This window comes from Thamnophis sirtalis, unplaced genomic scaffold (assembly GCF_051295495.1).
Source record: "Thamnophis sirtalis isolate CommonGarterSnake01/CBP01778 unplaced genomic scaffold, rThaSir2_p1.2 scaffold_1, whole genome shotgun sequence".
Classification (NCBI taxonomy): domain Eukaryota; kingdom Metazoa; phylum Chordata; class Lepidosauria; order Squamata; family Natricidae; genus Thamnophis; species Thamnophis sirtalis.
Window position 1 is genome coordinate 13,923,156 of NW_028261381.1, and position 26,277 is coordinate 13,949,432.

At 41.0% G+C, this 26,277-nt stretch overlaps 1 protein-coding gene across 2 annotated transcripts in view; it reads left to right on the plus strand.

Annotated features, from left to right (window-relative positions):
• The window catches only part of WDR75 (WD repeat domain 75), a 35,332-nt gene that overhangs the window by 8,365 nt on the left and 690 nt on the right, over positions 1 to 26,277 (plus strand). Inside the window, exons 7-20 of one of the 2 annotated variants that reach the window (XM_087707958.1) lie at positions 2,117 to 2,233; positions 5,703 to 5,791; positions 7,598 to 7,756; positions 9,091 to 9,150; positions 9,257 to 9,372; positions 10,922 to 11,097; positions 12,837 to 13,000; positions 14,319 to 14,502; positions 16,480 to 16,574; positions 19,338 to 19,433; positions 20,520 to 20,689; positions 22,219 to 22,278; positions 23,820 to 23,960; positions 24,059 to 24,144. In XM_087707958.1, coding sequence (XP_087564084.1) covers positions 2,117 to 2,233; positions 5,703 to 5,791; positions 7,598 to 7,756; positions 9,091 to 9,150; positions 9,257 to 9,372; positions 10,922 to 11,097; positions 12,837 to 13,000; positions 14,319 to 14,502; positions 16,480 to 16,574; positions 19,338 to 19,433; positions 20,520 to 20,689; positions 22,219 to 22,278; positions 23,820 to 23,960; positions 24,059 to 24,144 — 1,713 coding nt within the window. The remainder of the gene's footprint in view (positions 1 to 2,116; positions 2,234 to 5,702; positions 5,792 to 7,597; positions 7,757 to 9,090; positions 9,151 to 9,256; positions 9,373 to 10,921; positions 11,098 to 12,836; positions 13,001 to 14,318; positions 14,503 to 16,479; positions 16,575 to 19,337; positions 19,434 to 20,519; positions 20,690 to 22,218; positions 22,279 to 23,819; positions 23,961 to 24,058; positions 24,145 to 26,277) is intronic. The other variant, XM_087707965.1, reaches the window with a different exon arrangement.

Here is a 26,277-nt window from a genome sequence, read left to right on the forward strand (position 1 = left end):
AATATTTCTGCTCAGTGGGACCTAGGGGGTGTCCCTTCTTGACACGGTCCTTTTGGAAGGCCACTCTCCTGCTGACCTTGTGAAAACCTAGGAAGCCTTATTCTGCAATAGGACAGTGATGGCGAACCTTTTTGGCACTGAGTACCCAAACCAGAATGCTCGTGCATGCACATGCATTTGCGTGCGCCAGAGAGCCGGAAATCCAAAGGCAGCTGGCCAGTGGGTGCTTGCCTGTTTGGGGCTGTTTTGGGCCATTTTTCAGACCATTTTCAGGCTGTTTTTCAGGCCGTTTTCAGGTGGGTTTCAAAAATTGTTCGAACCTACTCTGTGGGTGTGGCCTCCCTTGTGGGAGTGGCTTGCCACCCATGTGACCAGATATAAAGATGCCGACGACACTTGTCAGAGCCACCTTAAATTACCTCACACACAGCCCTGGCATGCATAAGAATATGATGTAAACTTGTTTTTTAAAAGGCATCTTTGGTTTGCGTTAAAACAACTTCAACACACGCAATGTTCTGATTGCACCACAAACGCAGTAGTCATCCTTACCTTTCACAGAGGCACTGAGTTTTATAAATATGAGCATGATAGTGTAGAATAATCATATCCAAGGACCAGTGGTGGGTTTCAAAATTTTTTGGAACCTCTTCTGTAGGTGTGGCCTGCTTTCCGGGTCCACTGGTGGAACCTCTTCTAACCAGTTCGGTAGATTTGACGACCCGGTTCTACCGAATAGATGCGAACTGGTAGGAACCCACCTCTGCTCCAGCGCCCATGAAGACAAACTGGCCAGGGCCCACACGTGACCCGTCAAAACCGCGTTCCACAAAAGCGCGGTCGACGAAAGCGCGTATGTGACGTCATCACAGCGCGACGAAAAAGATCGAAAAATTGAAATAAAAATTAAATTACAGCAAGCCGATTCACATAAAGGTAAGGGTTAGGTTTAGGGTTAGGTTAAGGGTTAGGGTTAGGTTTAGAGCGTTAGCGTTACGTTTAGCGTTAGGTTAAGGGTTAGCGTTAGGTTTTTCGTTAGGTTTAGGGTTAGGTTTAGGGTTAGGTTTAGGGTTAGGTTTGGGGGGGTTAGGGTAAGGTTTTCGCTTTTTACATTTTTCGATCTTTTTCATCGCGCTGTGATGACGTCACATACGCGCTTTCGTCGACCGCGCTTTTGTCTACCGCGGTTTTGTGGTGGAACCGGGCACACATACATTTTTTGGCTCTTTTTTTGGCTGTTTTCAGGACCATTTTCTGGCCTTTTTTGAGTTGTTTTCCGGTGCTTTTGGGGCGTTTTCCAGTGTTCTTGTGCCTGCGAAGACCAGCTGGCGAGTGTGCATGTGTGTGCTGGAAACCAGATTGCGATTCATAAGATATCCATCTATATAAAACTTTTAAATAAAACTAAAATTTGGGGATCAAAATGCATCCTCTTTTCAAATTTGAGTTCATTTATTTACGCCACCCCATCTTGCCCTGTTGCAAGTTGTTGTTATGACTTGTTTTAAATAACAACTTGCAATTCGTTGTTTGAAAAACGCATCTATTGTGGTTGACCCAGACTTTAAAGGTTTATGTGGATATTGATTAAACATTTTCTATTTTGGCTTCCAAGAATTTGTTATTAGAAGAGAAAGATGTGGAAAGGCCAAGTATCTTTCAAACTCCATCCTGAAAAGTCCCAGAATCCCCAACTCATTCAATTACTGGAGTTGATCCTATGCAGTGACGGCAGTGAAAGAGAAAGGAAAACAGATTAAAGGAGAAATTTTTAAAAAATATCTATGCTTGTCTCCGTAGAATTCATTCCCGCTTCCCAAACTTTTTAGACATAAAATTATTGAAGAATTAGGTTGAGAGACTGCTGAATACCGAACAAATGAAATGGATGCCAAATTAGATACCGAGACTGCAGAAATATTCTGAATCAGTTTCAGTTTTTCAGTAGCCTTCAAAGGGTAATCTCATATAGAGGATGTTGCAGTCTCTGTGTTGTTATGTGTGCTGCATTCTTGTGAGAAGGTGGCTCTTGCAGTTAGCGTTTTAATTTTGTTAATTTCTTGGATAATTCTGCTTAGCAGCTGCACTCACTAACTATATCGCCTTCTTTTTGAAGCTTCTCTATAGGTAAAAATCTTAGGAATGCTTCAACCAGCCATTTCACCTGTATAGCCTGTCACCCAAAGGAAGACTGCATAGCAAGCGGACACAAAGATGGCAAAATTCGTCTTTGGTGAGGCAAGCGTTTGTTATTCTTGGGATTGGCAGCTGTTTCTAAGCACATATTTCCTGAAGAGTGTAAGGGCTGAGCATAAACCTCTTGTCACCAGTATACCTAAGTGTATGGCAAAACTGTACTGTCTAGATCAGGGGTAGTCAACCTTTTTATACCTACCGCCCACTTTTGTTAGTAGTAAAATTTTCGAACCGCCCACCGGTTCCACAGTAATGGTGATTTATAAAGTAGGGGGAAGTAACTTTATTGTATAAAATTTATAAAGCAGAGTTACAGCAAACTCCTACCGCCCACCAGGAAAGCTGGAACGCCCATTAGTGGGCGGTAGGGACCAGGTTGACTACCACTGGTCTAGATCAAGGGAGTCCAACATTTTGGCTTGACTGGGCTTCATTGAGTGAAGAAGAATTGTCTTGGGCTGCATACAAACCATACATAGTTAATGTATATACATAACAAACCTTTATGATCTTGTGGGGTTGCATTACTAAGTTGTCCAGGGCTGTTTGCAGTCTGCAGGTGGTTTAGGTAAAGGTAAAGGTTCCCCTTGCATATATGTGTTAGTCGTTGGGAGTGGTGCTCATCTCCATTTCAAAGCCGAAGAGCCAGTGCTGCCCGAAGACATCTCCGTGATCATGTGGCCGGCATGACTAAACGCCAAAGGCGCACGGAATGCTGTTACCTTCCCACCAAAAGTGGTTCCTATTTTTCTACTTGTATTTTTGTTTACGTGCTTTCAAACTGCTAGGTTGGTAGAAGCTGGGACAAGTAACGGGAGCTCACTCTGTTACGTGGCGCTAGGGATTCGAACGGCTGACCTTTCTGATCAACAAGCTCAGTGTCTTAGCCACTGCGCCACCACGTCCCTATCACCAACCACGTGTAGTTAATGTATATACATAACAAACCTCCTTTTCAATCTTGTGGGGCTGCATTACTAGTTGTCCAGGGCTGTTTGCAGTCTGCAGGTTGGGCATGCCTGCTTTAGAGCTTGATAAAAAGCTGTTTTCAAATGAATTGACGAATTCCAGATGAGGATATGTTCCACGCAGATTGCAAGATGGCAATGATTTATTACAAAATAATAAGAAAAATCTCACTCTAGAGATTGGAGGGAGAATTCAATCCATTACAGATCACAAGATGAAAAATAAAATTGCTAATACTGTCATGCCCACCTTGAAATACCACATCACTGACCGGGTTGTACAGAGAAATTAAAAACCTTTAAGCCAATGAGCCTTGACAATAACCAGCACAGTGCTCATTCTTGGAAGAGTTTTGTTGCAGATATTTCCTCTGGTGGTAGCTTAAATGTATTAAAATTCCTAAATTTTAATCAGAGGTCATGGTTACCCTTCATGGGAATATGGATTAATAATATGGCATTCAGAACATAAGGAGAAAGAATTTTTTTCAACGGTGAAGGCTTTCACAATTAGAGGACAGTCTTCGGGCAAATAATACAGATTTGCAGGGATATTATAGCTAAAGCTATTTTATCTTAAGGGATGGGATTTGCCTTCCGGTCATTCTTCGGGCTAATGACAAAAAATACCCCGTTTTTCTAAAAATAAGACCTCCCCAGATAATAAGCCCAATCGGGCTTTTGAGTGAATACTCTAAAATAAGCCCGCCCCTGAAAATAAGCCCTCTCCAAAAATATTGCAACATAGCAGCAGCCATGAGTTGACAACGTTCGCTGCCTCCTGCACCTCAAAAATAATAAGACCTCCCTGAAAATAAGGCTAAGTGCTTATTTCGGGGGTCAAAAGAAAATAAGACCCTGTCTTATTTTCGGGGAAACACGGTACATATACAAAGCTGTTCTGACCCCCCTCGTCCCACACCAAAGCACGCCAGCCAAAGTTACTTTAAGGAATTTATTAGCAGACAGACAGGTCCTTGGCAGCAAACCAGCACAGACAAGTCTTGGCAGCAATCCAGCACAGACAAGCCTTGGCAGCAATCCAGCCTGCCAAGCTAGCCATAAAAGTTCTCCAACTTTTAGTCAATGCGTTGACTCCTGCAACAGGGCAAGTGCACAAGCAGTCCTCTTATAGTCTTGAGAGGAGCCTTATTACCACCAGCTGAGTACAATTATCTCCTGTAACTGCACAACTGTTCCTTACGCCTATCAGCTCTTTGGTGCTGGGCATCCAGGAACAACTCCCTTGGCTCCTCCCCACTGCTCCAATGCTCAGGCGCTTCCTGGTAGCCAACCAGCCTCTCTGCGCTCTGCTCGGAGTCGGAACCCTGTCCAGGGTCCTCCACATCCTCCAGAGCCGACTCATAGGGTCCCTCGCTGTCGGAGTCTGGTGGCAGCTCCAATGGCTCCTGCTGGGCCACAACACTAAACTATCTACTCTTGATAAATCAATGAATGACAGTAGGAGGTTTTCGGTTCTTAATCCAGTTTTCTATATGTAAAGGGAAAAAAATCAAATAGTTATTGACAACATTGAAAAAGAGAAAAACATTTCATTGTACCTTGGGCTCCACACTTTATTTGAAATACTAATTTGAGAATGAAATAGAAGGCTTGTATGCTTGCTGCAAGGCACCATGTTCTAGCACATTTATTTGCAACAGTGCCTTTGAACCCACAAAGTTCACTGGGATGGGATAGTAAAAAAAGTATAGATCAGTGGTTCCCAACTTTTTTTTTGGCCATGGTATAAATTGAGGCTTGCTGTCTTTGGGACTCCTCTCTATAGGGGACACAGTGGCTCAGTGGCTAAGATGCTGAGTTTGTCGATGAGAAAGGTCGGCAGTTTGGCAGTTCGAATCCCTAGTGCCCCATAATGGAGTAAGCCCCCGTTATTCGTCCCAGCTTCTACCAACCTGGCAGTTCAAAAGCACATAAAAATGCAAGTAGAAAAATAGGGACCACTTTCGGTGGGAAGGTAACAGTGTTCTGTGTGCCTTCAGCGTTTAGTCATGCCAGCCACATGACTACGGAGACGTCTTTGGACAACGCTGGCTCTTCGGCTTTGAAACGGAGATGAGCACCGCCCCCGAGAGTCGGGAACGACTAGCACATATATGCGAGGGAAACCTTTACTCTTCTCTTAGTCAAACGTAAAGGCTTTGGGCTTGAGTAATGCTTATTAATTATCCTTTTGCATTAGTTTACAGCCAGGCAAGTGATGCACATGTGTTTTCACCTACATTTTCTTTGGTAGGGCCTAGGCATAATATAAGGGAAGTAAATATTCTTATTTTGCAAGCTTACGAATCCAAAATATTTAGCACTGATGCCTTCAGCGAAAATGTCTTTGGATGTGCAGACTTCAGTGTCTTCAGTTCTCTATATTAACCACACTGGCTGGCTAGAGAAAGAAATTCACACCACTGGATTTGGGGAAGGTTGATTTAACACTTGACCAAAGTGATTTGTACAATAGCTCCTTTTAAACTCTTGAGAAGTTGATTGCAAACTCTGGTTTTTTTTTTATTCCTATAGGAGAAATTTTAATCATAAGCGAGAATATACATTTTCCACAATGCACTGGCATCACAATGAAGTTATCGATCTTGCTTTCTCTGTAGAAGGTAAAATTTCCTGAGTTATGAAAGTCCAGTTTTAAGAGAGAATATTTTGAAGTATCTTGTATGCTACCAATCTTTGAAGCACACATATTGTAATGGTCCATAAATATGCAGACAGCTGAAAATGTGCTACAAAGGCATCAAGTATTCCTACAAGAAAAGCAGTTTGCTATACTAAATACAGGTAGTCCTTGGATAATAACCATTCACATAGCGACCGTTCAAATTTCCAACGATGGAAAAGTGACATGACTGTTTTTCACACTTACAACAATAGCAGTATTCCCAATGGTCATGTGATCAAAATTCAGACGCTTAGCAACTGACCCATATTTATGACGATCACAATGTCCTGAGGTCATGTGATCCCCTTTTGCGACATTCTGACAAACAAATTCAATGGGGGGAACCAGACTCACTTAACAACCTGGTTACTGAGCTAACAACTGCAGAGATTCACTTGCCATCACTGGCAAGAAAGATCGTAACATGGGGCAAAACTCACTTGACGAATGCCTCACTTAGTAACAGAAATGTTGGGCTTCAATGTGGTCATAAGTCGAGGAATATCTGTAAATCTATCAAAGGGTTTAGAAATGGTTCCAACAGCAAAAACAGAGTTTGTAAATCATGGTTACAGATTGATTAATAGCCAGGTAATAAAATGGTTACGCCTGTTTTATATCAGTGTATGTAAACAGGGAGGTTGAGCAATTCCCTAAGTAGCTGAGGGAAAATCAGCTCTCTCTGTTGGAAAATTCTGGACCTTGCCAAGCACTTGAGGTGGCCCCTGCGTGTTTATTTTATTCTTGGCTTCTTATTTGAACAGGAAGCAGGAGGAATTTTGCTGTGTGGCAGCAGAACATATTTTTCTGCTAACGTAAGCAAAATGTAAGACTTTGCTTGGAAAATCCTGTTTCTTATGTTAAAAGAAAAGCCTTAATCCCTTGTTAAAGTAAATGTTAACTATAGCATTATAGAAGTTGAATTTCAGTTTGTGAGATCTATTATATACAGAGAGATAAAAATATATATGATTATACACCTTTCCAGCAGAACCTTTATCATACACAGTGCTGCACAGTGTGGAGGGAGTCAGTTCATTGAGTTCATTCCTCAGTCAGTTTGTGCAAGTTTGTGGTCTGAGCCCTTTTTAATTCCACTTAGTATGACAAGTTATTAAATCCTCATAGGATCCAAATACTTGTACAGACTACTCAGCCAAAGCAATCATTGGCTTTATTATTAGCTACTTGCCAATAACCCGGCGTTGCCCGGGTATTTATTTATACAGGGAAAGTGTCCAGACCAAACGTAATTTCTAATGTCGGATTTTCCCCCTTACCAGAGGGAGCCCCCTTGTGGAGTACTGTGAAGCCGTTACCATGGCAACTCCACTACAATGTACAGTAGAAGCCATTTTACGGCACAACAGGTTGTATCTTAACAGAACACACACCTCAAGGGGTGTTAGGAGTATCTTACCCCCAAAGTATTTTTTTTTCCTAGAGGGTAAGTCTTCTGTGTACCAAGTTGAAATTGCTTGATGCATTCCAGAGTTATGCTGGAACACACACACAAGCACACACACACACACACACAGCCATTTTTATATATAGATATAGATGACATAAATGTAAAATAATTTAAATCACTTGAGTAAATTGGGAAAAAAAGAACCGTTGCTCAGTTGTTCTTGGCTTCTTATTTGTTATTCTTACTGTAAGTTATTATAAGTTATTCTCTTATTGGTTGTTAATTGATTCATCTGCCTTCTGACTCATTTATTTCTTTCGTTTGGAACAACAGGCACTAGCCTCCTGAGTGGTGGGATTGAATCAGTGCTGGTTCAGTGGCGAGATGGGTCAGATGCTAAAAAGGAATTCTTGCCACGTTTAGGAGCTACGATACAGCACATCTCTGTCTCACCTGATGGAACTCTTTTTTGTACTTCACATTCCGATAACAGTAAGACCAAATCAGGAAGATTTGTAATTGGTTTTGGTTTAACATGTGACATTTATGATAAACACAATAGCACTGAAACTTATATGCCGCTTCACAGTGCTTTACAACCCTCTCTAAGTGGTTTACAGAGTCAGCATATTGTCCCCAACAATCTGGCTTCTCATTTTATCGACCTTGGAAGGATGGAAGGCTGCATCAACCTTGAGCTGTTCAGAATCGAACTCCTGGAGTGAGCAGTGAGTTAGCCTGCAGTACTGCATTCTAACCACTAGCCAATCACAGACCTCAAATGGTCGCTTAGAACCCTTCGAAGTTACAGCAGCTCCCCCCCCCCCCAACCCCCATGACCTGGTCCCAAAATTATGGCTGCTGCAACTCTGGAATGGGGAGCTATTGGGGGGGGGGGGTCTTGGGATATTTTGGAGTCCAATTTCCATAACTTATGGTACTGATTAGACAAGCTAGAACTTGAAATCCTATCAAGATCTGGTAGCTACATATACCCCATCACTGTTGTATAGGCGGGAGTTAGCTACTTAGAGTGACTTACAATAGAAAATGGTCCTATTGCCTTATTCTAAATTAATTTTGATTTTGAACAGCCTTCAAGAATAGCTTTGCATTGTAGAGGTCTACTTTGAGGTCAGGGGGCATAGCTTTGCATTGTAGAGGTCTACTTTGAGGTCAGGTGGCATTTGGTTAACTTCAAAGCCTTATTCTAGAAAGAGATTTGCTGGCCTCTGTCAAAGCTGCTCAACAGTACTGTTGGTTGCTGCTTCAACCAAACTGTTCCAAGACTACAGAAATGACCCCAAGATTTAAAGTGCCATCAAAAGCAAGCTCTTTTTCCTAATAGAAGTATCGTACTGTATAGTACAGAGATGTTAAACTCAAGGCCTGCAGGCTGGATTTGCCCCATGGGGTACTTAGGTCTGGCCCATAGGGGCACCCTGGAAACAGTGTAGGATCGGCCCGCGGTGCTTCTGCCAGCAAAAACAGAGCTTGAGAGGGCCATGCATGGTCCTCCTGAGCTTCGTTTTCACTGGCAGAGGGTTGCAGGAGGCTGTCACAGCCGAAAATGGAGCTCAGGAGGCCGTTTTCAGTGGCAGAGTGCTTAGGCCACCACAGGCGCCCCCAACATGAGTGATGTCGAGCTGGCCATGCCCCCCCCTCCAGTTCAAACACAACCCTGATACAGCCCTCAATGAAATCGAGTTTGACAGCCCTGATCTAGTAAATATTCTGAATTGTCCAGTTGTAGATGATAACTTTTCTTTACTTTTGGTGAGCCTTATTTCTGATGTTTATTAACTATTTTTTTTCAATACACACAGAGATAGTAATCATACATAGCAACTTGAAAGTTTCTGCAGTAATCCAAGGATTAATCAAAGGTACGTAGTGTAATGTTTGGGGTTAGGGGTGGTAGTGGTGTTGAAATTGTGTTTGTGTTTTAAGAAGAAATGCCATTCTTTTTCAAACCCTTTTCCTTTTTTTCAGGCAGTGATGTCAAGACTGGCTTGATAGTTGATCCAAGAACGAAAGCTTTAGTTCTAAACGGCAAGCCTGGACATCTGCAGTTCTACTCACTGCAAAATGATAAACTATTGTATAATGTAAGTTAAACTAGCAAATATGTGATAAAGCCTTGTAAATCCAGGCAGGTTATTAGCTTACAAAAGAGCTTCTGTTTCCATTCTAACAGCAGAGAAGGAAAATACCCATTATTGATCTCATAACAGGCTGGAAAAAAAATGTATTTTACAAGGTAAACTAATAGCAGGGAACTAGAACATAGCAGTAGGTTTGTCTTCATCTAGTCAAGGAGATAATGGAAAGGAAGAAGCTTCAAGGTTGCTAGTGGATTGTTCTAGTTCAGGGGTATCAAACTCAATTTCATTGAAAGCCACATCAGGGCTGTGGTTGACCTCGGGACCAGGCGGGCGTGGCTGACTGGGTTGGTGTGGCCAGCTTGAAGCCACTCACTGGGCATGGCTGTTGGGTGTGGCCAGCTTGATGCCACTTCCCAAACTGTTGGCATGTTTCCTCTTTGCATTGGGTAGATCGGGCCGAAGCCACGCTGGGCCAATGTTTCCTCTTTGCATTGGGTAGACCGGGCTGAAGTGATATGGGTAGACTGGGTTGAAGCGACAGGGCTGGCCCCTTAAATTTTCCAGGACAGCCCCACGGGCCATATCCAACCACATTGTGGACCTTGAGTTTGATACCCCTGTTCTAGTTATTTACTAGACAAGTTGTTAAATATGTCTTTTCAATGCCATCCTCAAGGTAGAGGGAACAATGCCTTGGTGCTGGGGGAAAGTTCTTTTTGTGTGTGAAAATTAAAGGGAGTTGTCTGTGTAAGGGATAGCCATGAGTTGTGTGATGACATGAATTGGGAGTAGGGATGGGAATGTAATAAGCAGAGCGAAAAGGAAGAAGGTGAAGAACTTCAAGGTAAGTTTTGCTGACATTGGAAAAGGCTACGTGATATGGGGGGCAAAATGTACACTCTGCCATGAATAAGTAGAAGTCATTGATGCCATTAGGATAAAAGGTCAGTGGGCTGAAAGAGAATAAAGCGTCTGAGTTTCTGTACGGAATCAAAGAAATATGGTGATATAAAGTGATGTTGATGGTTGAATTGTGCCCGGAGGTGTGCAAAAGCTTTGAATGGAAGAAATACAAGTAATACAATACTAATTTTAGGATGCCTCCTTCCTTGTACAAGTGTCCTCAATTTACAACTACAATTGAGGCAAAACTTCTGTTGCTAAATGAATTTGGTTCCATTTTACGACCTTTCTTGCAACAGTTGTTAAATGAATCACTGCAGTTGTTAAGCTAGTAACATGGTTATTAAGTGAATCTGGCTTCCCCATTGACTTTGCTTATCAGAAGGTTGCAGAAGGTGACCACATGATCCACGGATCAATGATGCTGTAACTTTGAACTGTTACAAAACAAACTGTTGTAAGTCAAGGACTACCTATATTGCTCAGTTTAGAGAAGATTGATAGTATACCACCTGCAAAGTCCTTTGTCCTGATTTGTTTTTGACTTTCTTCCAAAGATACTTGGACTTAGTCAACTCTTTTGCTTCTCTCCCTCCCTCCCTCCCTCCCTCTCTCCCTCCCTCCCTCTCTCTCTCTTTGAAATACACAGCTGGATGTTGTGCAGCAGGAATATATTCATCAGTCCGGTCTTGACCAGATTGAGTTAGTGAAAGCTGTGTTTGATGCCAAAGGCGACTGGCTGGCTACCGTGGAACAGCGGCAAGGAAGTGACAGCGAGCTTGAGATGCAGCTGAAGCTCTGGGCCTACAATGAGCAGACACAAAGGTTAAACATGTTTGAATTTATGTTGGGCAAAGGGAGTCATATTACTCTAGTTGCTATGTTGCAGAGCCACTAACATATCCTGTGGTCATTTTAAAGCCTAGATTTTGCTTCTAGCCATGGAGAATGAAGGCCAAGTCGTCAAGGACCTCATGACCCCAGGGACATGAAACGTTTTCATGATTGGCATTTTTTATAGTGTTATTTTGAGCCACAGGGAACAGAGGCCATAGGGAAGCAGAGCAGTGACTTCATGACATATTGCAAGTGGGCAGTAACATTGCTTTTTTTCTGGGAGAGTTAGCTTTGCAGGAAGAAATCTGTGATTTGTGTTAGTGTGCTGAATTATTTAATCTTACATTTCCATCCTCTGCATTCCCATCTACAGTATGACAGCCAAAGAGCTGAAGTTCAACTTACCTATAGCAATAGCAATAGCAATAGCAGTTAGACTTATATACCGCTTCATAGGGCTTTCAGCCCTCTCTAAGCGGTTTACAGAGTCAGCATATCGCCCCCACAGTCTGGGTCCTCATTTCACCCACCTCGGAAGGATGGAAGGCTGAGTCAACCTTGAGCCGGTGAGATTAGAACCGCTGAACTGCAGATAACAGTCAGCTGAAGTGGCCTGCAGTACTGCACCCTAACCACTGCGCCACCTCGGCACAATAGCACTTAAACTTATATTCCACTTCACAGTGCTTCACAGCCCTCTCTAAATGGTTTACAGAGTTAGCATATTGCCCCTAACAATCTGGGTCTTCATTTTACCCATCTCGGAAAGATGGAAGGCTGAGTCAACCTTGAGCCTGGTGAGATTCAATCTCTCAAACTCCTGGCAGCTGGTGATCAGCACAAATAGCCTGCAGTACTGCACTCTAACCACTGCGCCACCGCAGCTCTTAATCCTATGGGCATCAATCTGAAGAAGGCTGGTGTACTCCATTACTGATTTGTTAGGCAGATTAACCTTGTTCTCAGTGTTTCAGCTATTTTTATACACTGGCATATATTTTTGTCCAAGTATAAATGTATATAATTTGCACTAAGTTGACCACACTAATTATCAGTACTTAGGAAACCAAATGATGACATTTCTGGAACTAGTAGCAACTACCTTATTTCTCATTCCCATTCCATTTATATACAACATATGTTTTCTGATACTTGGATAATTCCAGTGATACCTTTAAGTCACCACCTAGTTTCAATAAGTAGAGAGATGTCTTACAAGCATTACATTACTGTATCCTCTTTCTAATGTTTGAGCAACTGGGTTTGATTGAAGAGTGTTAACTGTGTAGGAAAGATACACTCTTCTATCAGATCTATTTAATGTAGATGAGAACATTGAAACAAGACTTTAAAATAAGGTAGTGGCAAAGCAGTTGGGTGCCATATCCCCCCAAATTTATGGATATTTAGGTGTAATTCATCAGGAGCCAAGCCCAACTCAGAGGCAACTACTTCATTTTATATCATGATGGCTTAAAACCAGATCTGTTTTTATACAGACTACTTCTGCCAGTGGTACAGTAGTACAGAATGTACCACTTTTATTTTGAGGATAAAAATACCACACCATCAATTGGAAATTATAATATCCAATAATTATGCCATCCATTTAATGTGAATTAAATGTTTAATATATCAACCCAGCATAATACTAGTACGTGCCTTGAAGCCTATTTACTTCATGGGAATGCTTTAATATAATTTTCTTTCTTTCTTTTTGATGTTAGCTTTACTCTAAACACACGAATAAATATGCCACACGAGGACATCATAACAGCAATGTGTTTCCGTGGCACAGATGGTTCTGAAAATGAAACCCCAGTTCTGGTAACAACCAGCAATGATGGGCATTTCAAGGTCTGGATGCTGCTGGTGGATAAAGACAATGAAAGTAAGTAAAATGGGGAGGGTAGCTTTCATTCATTTGCAACATGAATAAATATTTTTTTTAAACTATCTAGAAATTATCTCTACATAGAGAGACATGTCTACGTCACTTAGCACTTCTATGTACAATGGAATTTGACCATTTGTGAACTTTGCAACTGGAATACAATCATATATAGTGCAAGAGAAAAAGACTTTAGTGTAGCTATGATTGAGTTTCTCTGTCCTGCGCCTAGTTAGTGGCAACTAGGATAGGAATTCCTACTAAACCTGAGATTCTCTGTAGCTATATTTTCTTACCCCTTTATATTCAGTCATGAAAGCTTGGTGATCTTTGTAAGGCCATTTTTGTGGAGACATAAGATTCTCTCTCCCCCTCCCCCCTTAATTTTAAGCTTCTGCACTTTTCCCTGTTTAAGATATCCTAGTGTTATGTTGTGTTGTGTTGTTTATACTTGAAAGTTATTTCTGGTTTTCATAACCTGGGCACTTAAAGTGGAGGTAGGAGCACCTATATGGAGAAGTTTCTATCTTGCAATTTTGAGTGATGTGTTTGGGGTTTTGTGTGTATGTGTGTGTGTGTTTCTTGATGTGGCACATCCAGATGTTATATTAAATGTACATTTCATGACACCAAATTCTCTCTTCCACGTGGTCTGAAAGGAGAGGGATTTGAAGAAAAACTGCAGCTGTGGGCCCAAATTAATGATTGTAAATAGTGAAGTGAATTTAAAAGTGAAGTCTGTGGATTTATGTTTGTGTCAGGCAAACCTACCCATTTGTGTATGATAACCTACGATTTCTCTTGAACCAAAGTGCCAGCAAAAATAGGTAACTTGAACATGGACGTGCTTTTAGCAGGATTCCATTTTGTGTAGGAAAAAAATCTTAACTCGTATAGCTTGGTTTCCCCCCCACTTTTTTGCTTGCCATGCAAGTATTACTCCCACACAGCGGTCTCTTGATTCCTTTCAAGTGGACAGAAATCTTCCCAGAAATGTGTGGGTTTTCCTGCTTCAGAAAAAAGAGAGAGTAGTATGCGGTTTATGTGGAATTGCTTGCTGGACTACCAAGATGACTAAGCTCTCTTTGTCTTCCAGTGAAAAAAAGAAAATGGGGCCTTCTTGGTCCCACATTAGTTTGACACTGTCCCATTGCAAGGAAAGTTTTCGTGCAAGGAAAGGAGCAAGTGAATACAATTGTTAACCTCACAAGCAAACCAGACCAAATTTGTAAAACTTAAAATGCTCACATGATTTTTTTTCCATCCCATACAGCTAACATTTATATTCTTTCCCTAAATCTCTGTGCCTCTTCCCCAGCAGATGAAAGCATAACTTGGACCTGTGATTTTGTAGGAAGTTATCATAATTATCAAGCTACGCATTGCTGCTTCTCTGAAGATGGCTCTTTACTTGCGGTTAGCTTTGACAAAACAATCACCGTGTGGGATTCTGAAACGTGGGATTTAAAATGCACTTTTTGCCATCCTCCAGGAACTATAATGTACGTACTTGTATGCTTGTGGATCTTATTGTTTTGCTTGTTTTGTATTTAAATCACTTTTTAAAAAACTCGGTTTGAGAAGTGTAGTGTTGCGGTTTTCAGTCTGAAATATTCTTCTCAGTTTACAACCTCCTCTAATTAATTTTAAGAACAAGATCTGACAACAGAGTCAAAAGTCTTCATAAATTAACTCATTTTCTGTGCTTGGAATAGCATATCCAGTATGTATAATTTTAGCTTAGGCTGGGATCTTTTCTTTAAAAGATCAAATCCTTTGAGTAAGAATAAAATGAGGGAAAAGAGATAATGAGCTAAAGGAATGTAAAATTGCTCTTCTATGAAACTAAAATGTGCATTGGAATAACAAGCAAGGTCATTGGTCCTCCCTTGTATTCATTTCTGAACTTCCCGCAGCCAGTAAAGGGAGCCTGATTAGCAGGGATGATTAAATTGACTATTCATTATAACTAAGGATCATGGCTTAGTAAATAGACCACCCTTTTTAAGTGTGTGTGCTTGTGATACAATATTCTTAAATAGGCAAATTAACAACAACTATAGTTCTCAATGCAGCTGAGCCCTCAAGTCTGCTTGAATGCCTCACATTTTTCCTGCTAGTAAAAACCAGTTCCTCCTAATTTACTGTCCCGTCAGCAAGATGGTTTCAGCAAACTTCTAAAATTGATCATGACCTGCCTGCCTGCCAGCATTTGCAAAGGACATTGTTATCTGAAATGGTTTCAACAGAACCATTTGCTCGGAAGGTGCTCTTTTTCAAATGACTTCCTTGACCCTCTTTGTGTAAACATTTGCCTGATTGCTGTGGGAGGTTTGAATGGTACAGTTGTAAAATGGAATTTGTTCCCAGGTCTGCACGTATAGTTACTGCTAGGAGATGTAGGTAAAAAGAGTAAAGTTGCTCAGTGGTGAAATTGGAAGGCTTTGGCTAATCTTAAACCCTGAACGTCCAGCTGGCTCGGACATCAGTGACGTCCTTCCTTTTGCAGGAACTTTTTAGATGACCTTCTTTTTTTTATAAAGTGTTTTATTATTTTTCAATTACAAAAATAAACATCCCATCTTTTCTTATGCAGTGTGTCGTCTGGGTACAAGCATCTCTGTGCAACATTGTTCCTCTTTTGCTACATCTTTCACATTCATATTAACATTATTTCCCCAAGTTTAGTATTATAATATATTGAGCATTTAAACGTTATAAACTCTCAATTTTTCTTCTTAATATCTTCTATTACTACTACTAATAATATTAACATTAACATCATTATTCCCATCATATACATACTAACAGATTTCATCTTATTTATATCTCTAAGTATATTGTCTACTTATTTTTTAGCTTTCTTCATTTCCAAACTCCTTTTTTATTCTCCAACCATTGGTAAAATATTTCCCAAATCATATAATAATATTATATATAATATAATAACCATAAAAAGTTTGCTCTTTCTCCTTACTTGCTAATGTTAATCTGTTCATTTCTGCACAGTCTAATATTTTCCTTATCGCTTTCTCATCAATAGGAATCTCTACACTTTTCCAATATTGTGAAAATACAATTCTAGCTGCGGTTAATACATGAATGATTAAATATATATTCTCCTTATTATAAATTTCAGGGAGAATTCCTAGCAGCTCAATATGTTGTATCATTTAGATGACCTTTTTATTTACCATGTGTTAGATAGGTAATAGATAGGTTGCTGTTGAGTATACAGTATATCGTTTTGAAGTATATCATTAGCCAGCACAGGAGTCTTACAACCAAATTTGAGAAATGAGTTTCTGAGATAGAGCCTTGTTAATGTAGAGGGGGCACATTATGAAATACTTCACGGAATAGGGAATGATCGGCTCTTTCCCCACCAGTTTTCAATCCTGGATGCTGACGAACATAGCAGTAAATGTTACTGGCACGATTTAGAGTTGGGCAACTATTCTGACCTTTCCTTTCTTTAGGAGCCTGTGCTTTGGAAAGCTCATTTGTTCCAAATATCTCCTTGGCACCACCAGCAGTGGCTTTTTGTGCTGCTGGAACCTGCTGAATTGTTCATGTAAGTTTTTTTTACTTCTCGTGTCTTCTTTCCTCCTCGGCATTTTATGCTACAGGAACACCATAGTTGAAAGAATCGGTCAGTGAAAACAAAATCCTTCAGTTTTGATTTCATCTGGGTAAAGAAAACCCTTTGAGTAAATGTTTAACTATAAATGGTAGGTTAATCCACTAGCACATGCACTGGATTACTCTTGCTAACTACCAGCTGCTTGCTATTATTAATTGTGGTACAATTGCCAAAAGATACTGAGTTAATCTGTATGTTTTTGACAAATGGCCAGGATTTTTGTTCAGCTTAAAACTAGCTGTTAAAAAAATGGAATTAAGTCTAATTATTAGATCACTATTTAAAAATAGATGATTTTTTTTTTCCATTAAATAGAAATTGAAATGAGTACCATATTTTTCGGACTATAAGACGCATCTAGATTTAGAGGAGGAAAACAAGAAAAAAATAGTTTTTTGCCTCCGCATGTCCTGTTTTTGCCCTCCCCAGCCCCCAGAAGCACTTTGCAGGCCAAAAATGGGATGTGCAGATCACCGAAGAGTGTTTCTGGGGGCCGGGGAGGGCGAAAACTGGATGTGCGGAAGGTTCGGGAAGCCACAAATGAGCCCGTTTTTGGCGAAAACGGGACATGTGGAGCACTGCAGAGTGCTTCTGGGAACCGGGGAGGGTGAAAACATGACATGCGGAAGATTCGGGAGGCCAAAAACAGGCTCATATTCGGTCTATAAGACGGGTCAAAATTTTCACCCACTTTTTTTTGGGGGGGGATGCGTCTTATACTCCGAAAAATATGGTAATTTAGCACCAACAAACTTATTCCATAATTAGGATGCTGTTAGTAATCATGTTAGAGTTATTTTGCTAGTCCTGCATGAGGGAAACTCAGTGACAGAGTGGATAGCCTGCAGTGGAGCTCATAGAGGGATAACCGCCTGTCCCCTTTCATTGCTCTCCTATAAATTCAGAGAATTGGATGTTCTCCCAGGGGAGTTTTGAGAAGCTGCAGGAGAGGTGGGAAGGAAGACCTATTTTAGGAATAAATAAAAGATTTACAGAAATCTAGGCAACTAACAAATCAAAAGGCCACCAGACAAAATATTCTAAAATGAAACAAGAAGAGGACTAGCCGAGCTGCATAATTTGGGTGCCTCAATCATCTCCTAGCTCTGAAACATTGAGCAGGTCTCTCCTGACTATTTGAGGAGAAGACTGTGGTGTTAGACAGTGATCTAAATAATATGAAAATTATGCATTTTGGTTTGTTTTTACTCTTGGCCGAAGTATCATCTGTCTTTGTCCTATACATTTAGAGTAAACTAATTGTCTAGTTTTCTCTAGAAAAACTAATTGTCTAGTTTTCTCTAGAAAAACAAATTATCTAGTTTTCTCTAGAAAAACTAATTATCTAGTTTTCTCTGGAAAAACTAATTGTCTAGTTTTCTCTAGAAAAACTAATTATCTAGTTTTCTCTGGAAAAACTAATTGTCTAGTTTTCTCTGGAAAAACTAATTTGTCTAGTTTTCTCTAGAAAAACTAATTTGCCTAGTTTTCTCTAGAAAAACTAATTGTCCAGCTTTCTCTAGGAAAACTAATTGTCTAGCTTTCTCTAGAAAAACTAATTATCTAGTTTTCTCTGGAAAAACTAATTGTCTAGTTTTCTCTAGAAAAACTAATTATCTAGTTTTCTCTGGAAAAACTAATTGTCTAGTTTTCTCTGGAAAAACTAATTTGTCTAGTTTTCTCTAGAAAAACTAATTTGCCTAGTTTTCTCTAGAAAAACTAATTGTCCAGCTTTCTCTAGAAAAACTAATTGTCTAGCTTTCTCTAGAAAAACTAATTGCCTAGGTTTCTCTAGAAAAACTAATTGTCTAGCTTTCTCTAGAAAAACTAATTATCTAATTTTTTTCTAGAAAAACTAATTGTCTAGTTTTCTCTGGAAAAACTAATTGTCTAGTTTTCTCTGGAAAAACCAATTGTCTAGTTTTCTCTAGAAAAACTAATTGTCTAGTTTTCTAGGGACGTGGTTGCTCAATGGCTAAGATGCTGAGCTTGTCGATCAGAAGGTCAGCAGTTTAGTGGTTCAAATCCCTAGTGCCGCGTAACGGAGTGAGCTCCATTACTTGTCCCAGCTTCTGCCAACCTAGTAGTTTGAAAGCATGTAAAAATGCAAGTAGAAAAATAGGAACCACCTTTGGTGGGAAGGTAACAGTGTTCCATGCACCTTCGGCGTTTAATCATGCTGGGTCTTCAGCTTTGAAACGGAGATGAGCACCACTCCCTAGAGTCGGGAACTACTAGCACATATGTGCGAAGGGAACCTTTACCTTTTCCTTAATTGTCTACTGGAGCATATTTTAATATATTTTGTTATTAACTCGAAGAAGACTAATAGTAAATTATACACTTAGTTGCGTTCTAAGAGTTCATGATTTCAGAATGTGAATCTATCTGCTTACCCCATGCCACTTTGGTAACATGTATGGTCTCTCCTTTCCAAATGAATGAAACAGAATCTGTAGAGCTGATGATGGCCAAAATGTGATTGATGGATTTCAGGATCCTTTTGAGATCCTGTTGGGTAACCTCAGGCCAGCCATCATTGTGGAATGTCCTCTCGTTCCTTATGCAGACCCTACTCAAAAAGTTGTGTTTTAATTGAATTTGCTCCTCTTGCAAGTTGTGCCTTTTCTAGAAAAAATGTTTTCATAGTCTGTGGTTCTTTTACTTGGCCTGACTATTTTTTTTTCTTTACAGTGGAATGGAGTGCCCAGTTACATGTCAACATTCTTCAGCCTGATCATCTGTCTGAGAACATAGCCGCAATTTCTCAGCACTCAGAATATTCAGATGGTGAGAATAAAGAGGCCTTTCTACTTTGTGGAGAATGGTTGATCCAAGCTGTGGTATTACCATGCCTAGAAAAATATTTTAGATTTAATGCCACTTAAAACAAATTTTTTAACTGGGCTGAACCTGGAAACTTAGATCCTACCAAAAAACGTAAGGGAAATTAGTTAGATTTTCAATCTTTTCTTTTGATTTTCCTTTGCTTTGATCCTGCAGAGAGCTGAGTCCTCTTGAATATAATAAGTAAAGGTACAGAGGGACACTGAGATAGAAGTGGATAATTGCCAAAAATTGATTAAGGGTGGATATTCTGATTATCCTAAGATAATCAAAACCCAATTACTCACTGTATTTAGAGTAAAGGTATCTTACATATAAAAGGAGTTATTTTCCTTTCGGGGTATCTATCTGTTATTAATTATTTAATATCTTACTGTTAAAAAATCTGAATCGTTTTTTAGCGTTCCTTTTCCTGAAGCTTCTGGTTTTCAGATGTTTACTACAGAGGAAGAAAATATGTTTTTAAAGAAAAGCTACCAGTCTTATTATAATATTGTGTCACTTTAGGAACAAGCCATTTTGTCTGAAGAAATAACAGAAAAAGTACAGAGTACTATGTTTGAATCCCATTGTTAAAAAGCTGTCATGGGTTGAGGTGACGGGTATATAAAAAAATTTGAATCTTTTTTTACCGTTCCTTTTCCTGAACTATAACCATCTCTACCTTGATTTCCTCCAAATCAAGAGATTAGGATTTTGAACCAGCATGGTAGCTGGAAATTCAAGGAGTTGTTAGTCCCAATCTATTAACGGGACTAGTTGGGGAAGGCTCATTGTAGCTTATTCCTCATCAAAGAGTTGTCATCTGGCTGTGGTTTTCTCATATCATTAAAATTATGATGCAGCTTGGCTCTTTACTGCCAGATTAATTGTTAAATTGTCCTTCATAAAAGATCAAAGAGCAATATCGAGGCTGGGGCTCCATGCTTGGGATCGTTGCGGCTTTGTAACTCAATTTCTCTTCAACTCCGAGTCAGAAAAACAGACGGGGTTGTTTTCAGAGGCTAAAAATATTCTTCTCTGCTTTAGTGTTTGTGTTCAAGCCCAGCGAACCAAAGCCCTTGTGTATCCAAAGAAATGTCTGCAGAGGGAAAGTCCAATGGGCTGTCTTTGTTCCAAGAGAGGTGCCTGAATGTATTACCTCCGAAAAATATCAGTGGCTTAGCCAATCGCAGTTTTATTTTCTGACCGAAACACACGTAAGTGCTGGCTTTATTAAAACGACTTAGAAGGAAATTGGTAGGCATAACTAACAGATCTGAAAAGAGGCTACCATGTTCACGTGGCGGCGCAGTGGTTAAATGCAGCACTGCAGGCTACTTCAGCTGACTGCTAGTTCTGCAGTTCGGCTGTTCAAATCTCACCGGCTCAAAGGTTGACTCAGCCTTCCATCCTTCCGAGGTGGGTAAAATGAGGACCCGGATTGTTGTTGTGGGCAATATGCTGACTCCGTAAACCGCTTAAAGAGGGCTGAAAGCCCTATGAAGCGGTATATAAGTCTAACTGCTATTGCTATTGCTATTTTATTCCCAATCTCCCCAATAGATTCTCATTACAATATTGTCTTAGTGGTAGTGGGAGATAGAAGCAAGAAAAAATAAATAACTGAAAGACACTGTTTCCTGACTACTCCTATGTCTATTTAATCCAGATGTTTTTTTATTTATTTTAAATGTTTTTTAATATTTTTAATTGTAATGTATTTGTTTGAATTAAAAACCTCCCCAGAATTATTGACTGAGATGGATATCTATAGAAATTGCATACATGCATATTACTTCATGGGACGCGGTGGCTGAGCTTGTCGATCAGAAGGTTGGCAGTTCAACGGTTTGAATCCCTAAGTGCCACGTAATGGAGTGAGCTCCCATTTACTTATCCCAGCTTCTACCAACCTAGCAGTTCGAAAGCGTGTAGAGAAAAATGCAAGTAGAAAAATAGGGACCACTTTGGTGGGAAGGTAACAGTGTTCCATGAGCCTTCGGCATTTAGTTATGCTAACCACATGACCACGGAGACGTCTTTGGACAGCGCTGGGTCTTCGGCTTAGAAATGGAGATAAGCACAACCCCCCCCCCCTCCCCAGAGTTGGGAATGACTAGCACATATGTGTGAGGGGAACCTTTACCTTTTATATTACTTCAAGCACTAATGACACATTCTGCATGCTTGTTTAGAAACAGGCCCTATTTGTTCAGAGGCTCTTACTCTATTTAGAATCGCAGCCTAGCTAAAGTATATTGAGGCAGCTGTAGAAGTTTTGCTATGTCAAATGTTTTGACATCTATGGGCTTCTCTGAGCATCCTGCATTTTGCATATCTCTTTCTGTGTCAAGATATAGGTTATTTTCCTGCAATCTTAATTCCAGCCAGCAAAACTATGCTGACATGAAATTAGGCCTGTCTGAATCCCAATATTGCTTGGACTTGGTTTTTTGGCAATGTATTCTCCCCAACAGCGCTAAAAATGTGTCATTTGGTCACTATTAGATAGAAAGGAAATTTCCTATGATAACATTTGAAATGAAAGGCATTATTCCAAATAGTAGCAAATATTTTTTTTCATTATCCCCCATGTTTTAGTCACAGCCGCATCTCATATTTAAATTCACTAGTTCTATATCCATATGCTTCTGGACTTTGGAGTGGTGTGCCACTTTAAGAACTCAACATAATTTGAAGGATACTTACCTGTAATCTTGCTTTTCTTCCCCTTGTGGTTGTGTAGGAATTAATGACTTTTAGCACAAAGACCCCAGAAGAGAGACTTACGCCTTCCAGTAGACAGGTATTAATTTTTGTAGCTAAATGACTTTATGAAAATCCAGTTTGAATGCTGAGTTATATTTCAGAGTAGAATGCAACGTCGTCTTAAGGTGAGGCCTACCTCAGTGAGTGCCTCTGAATCCAAAAGGTTGTGTCAAAAATTTCCCCAGCTTCATCTACAACACTGCCTCCTTTCCTATTGTTCTTAATTTTTCATGCCTCGTCACAGGATACTTGTCTTTCACATTATTTGGCCAGGATAGTATTAATTTTTTTTTAAAGATGGCAAACGTGTAGTCATCCTGTATTTGTTATTTTATTTGACTATGGGAAAGGTTGAGACACCCATCTACTGCTACATGGAGGAGGCCAATAAAGATGAATTGTGAGAGTTGCCAATTAAGTTTTCACCCTATATTTATTATTTTACTTGACTATGGGAAAAGGTTGAGGCACCCATCTACTGCTACATGGAGGAGGCCAATAAAGATGAATTGTGAGAGTTGCCAATTAAGTTTTGAATGCTTAAGTAAAAAATGATATCTGCAGATAATTTTACCTTTGTTTTAGTTGAAAGCGTGAAGGTTGCCTAGAAGAAAATACTGCATTGAAGGGATGGTCAAGATGGGCACTATATTTAGTTTTTCCAAATTAAAAATCTATTTTAAATAGTATAAACATATCAGTGGTGGGATTCAAATAATTTACCAACCAGTTATCTGCCCTAATGACCAGCTGGGTAGGCGGGGCTCGGTGGTCATGTGATCATGTGGGTGTGGCCAAGTCAATGTCACTCAGGTCGATGGGAACTTCTCCTTAGTTGTTACAATGGTAATAAAGGTTAACTGGAGAGGCAGTTTCTGTAAGCAGGGCAATAAAGATTAGGCTAGAAACAACACCAGAATGTTTCCTTCCTGCCTTCCTTACAGGATTAGCCCTGTAAAGTGGGAAAAAACAAAAGATTTCTTCCAACAACCGGTTCTCCGAACTGCTTAGAAAGTTACCAACCGGTTCTCCTGAATAGGTGCGAACTGGCTGAATCCCACCACTGAAACATATATTATAATTTACAATCAGGTTGTTAAGATAAAGCAATCCCAAATGACAATTGGCCTTCATCTTAAGGACTTACAGTACCTTTCTTGGCGTTTTGGGGCTCTTAAAAGTCATTTTTCATGCCTCGTCACAGGATACCTGTCTTTCACAAGGAAGAGGCGCTAAGCCAGTCATGAATTGCACCAATCTTCTGGTCAAGTATTTCTAGTTCAACCTTGCTTTCCTAATCTGGTACCTCCCAAACAAGTTGAGGGATACTCTCTGTAGTTCATTCTGCTAGCAGCATATTATAGATAGATATTCTAGTTCCACCAACGTACAAAGGCTGACCTACTTAAAGACTGCCTATCATCCTGTTGCACCTGATTGCTGAAGAAGCATGCGCTCCAAAGATAAACTACTGTTTTCTTGTTTTGTACTACTTTTGGTAAATGTCTGTGCCTTGCTTGAAAATTACTTTCAAATGCCTTAATGTAGGTGTATTTTCCCCCCATATTTTCTTTATAGTTAGCAGTTGAGGAGAGCATCTCCATGACTCCTTTTTACCTGTTATTGGGGAAGCATCGGCAGCAAATGAAAGAGGGAATGGATATTGGGAAGGTTCCTGTGCAGAACCTGTTAGGTCAAGAATCACCTGCTGTTAAAGAAGTAAGAATGGATCTAATCCATACTCAGAAATGTATACATTTACAATGACCTCTTAAGAAATGTGCTGTAATCTCACCTTGCCTGTGTTTTCTCCCCAGCTGCTTCATACTCCAGCACATGTATTACCTTCAGCTTCTTTCTTATGTCCTCTTTTTATTCACTCTTTGCTGGTGCCTCGAACAAGGTAAGTAAGAAACCTAAAAGGTCCCCCAGAAATAAAATGCTAAAATGTATTGCCCTGTTTTGGATGAGATACCCGTATAGGCTGCATGTGTCCAGAGATTTACGAGACATCCCAGCTGACCTGTCAGGAGTTCTAAAAATGAAACAACTATTGTCACCCCTCAATCAACCCCAACAATCCCTTGCTGGGATTAGTCAAGGTGCAGGATGTGAAACACCGCATGTCCTTCCTTTGCCATGTTTTTCTTTCTTCTTTGGTCACTTCCCTTTCTGTTCTGAATGATGGAAAGTAAATGAAATCTCAGCTCAAGGTAGTGATGCTTCTCTTGTGTTTGGGGTACATTTAGAAAGTTTAGAAATTTGAGGATCCAAAGCCCTTCCCTTCCCCCCTCTGCAGGGGTGGGTTTCTCGCCCCGTTCCAACCGGATCGGTTGGAACGAGGCCGGTGGCGTCCTCGCGCACACATGCGGCATCCTCGCGCACGCACGCGGCGTCCTCGCGCACGCATGCGGCGTCCTCGCGCACGCACGCGGCGTCCTCGCGCACGCACGTGGCGTCCTCGCGCATGCACGCAGTGTGCGCATGCACGCACGCGGCACACGCGTGCACGCACGCGGTGCGCGCATGCATACTAGTGTCTGCGTGATGCTCCAGCTGCTCCTGGAGGATCGCGCAGGCGCTGTATGCGGTCTGCGCATGCGTGGAAAGCGCAGAATTCGTAAAAACCGGGTAAGGAGCGGGCGCGGGTGTGCGGGCGCGCGCGGGGGGGGGGCTTCGCCGTTCCCGGAAGTTACTTACTTCCGGGTTCGGTGACCAACCGGATCGCAGGGACCGGTGTGAACCGGTCGAAACCCACCCCTGCCCCTCTGCAACAATTATCTGCAGGAAGGTGGCCCAAATCTGATATGCAACCATTCAGGTCAGTGTGTTCCCTTTTTTTTAATAGTCTTGCTTTTCGAGTTTGGATCACATGGTGATTGTTATGCTGATTTTTTTGATAAGTTTAGTTTAGTTTAGTTTATTTGTCTTGTATGCCGCCCACTCCCAAAGGACTCCGGGCGGCTCACAATAAACAAGGGGAGGGGGATAAATAGACAAAACAACACTTTAAAAATACGCAACATTCACATTTTCCGTGGGGCTGGATATTTCACAAGCCCCCCGGCCTGCTGGAGCAGCCAGGACTTAACGGCTTTGCGGAAGGCCGGGAGGGTAGTAAGGGTCCGGATCTCCACGGGGAGATCATTCCAGAGGGCTGGAGCTGCAACAGAGAAGGCTCTCCTCCGGGGAGTCGCCAGCCGACATTGGCTGGCAGATGGAATCCGGAGGAGACCTAACCTGTGAGATCTAATCGGTCTATGGGAGGTAATCGGCAGGAGGCGGTCTCTCAGCTACCCAGGTCCGATGCCATGTAGGGCTTTATAGGTAGCGACCAGCACCTTGAAGCGGGTCCGGAGACTAATGGGTAGCCAGTGCAGCTCGCGGACATAAGTGGACATCTCTGCCAATAACCATAATGCCTTCAGGGCTGTTCTCTCTGCTTTCATCCAGATTGTTCTTTACTTTTTGGAGCTTTTTCAGGGAGGAGGGAATTCAATCATTTGAGTATGTCATTAAAGATGGTTGGTGAATGAACATGTGAATTCATGGATTTCTTGGAATACAGGTAGTCCCGGAGTGCTAGGCATATTTAGTAGTTGGATTCTTCAGAGAGTAAGATCCATACCCTGGATTTGGTTGTAATCAAATCAATCTCGTGTTGATCACATTTTCTGCAGACATTTTGCTCCAAGTCCCAGGAGATCACCAATCTCCAACCCTCTCGATTTCAACTCTTAGCAAACTACAAATGGCACAAGGGAACTCCCACTGCATAAATGTACTCTTGCCAGGAGATTGTTCTGACCTAGGCTTCCACAGCACCACGAAGCCGAGTCCTTGTCCTGATAAACCCCTTTTATTTAATTTACAATGAATTCTTCTCCAGCAAAGTCCCAGGCTACAGTCTTTCAAGATAGTTCACAATTGCTGACCTTTATCAGGCTTGGAGAGTGGCCATGCCGATATCTTTCAGAAGCTGCAATACTTGGCAAGAATGCAGGAATGAACTAATTGTCTCCTGCAAAACCCCTCC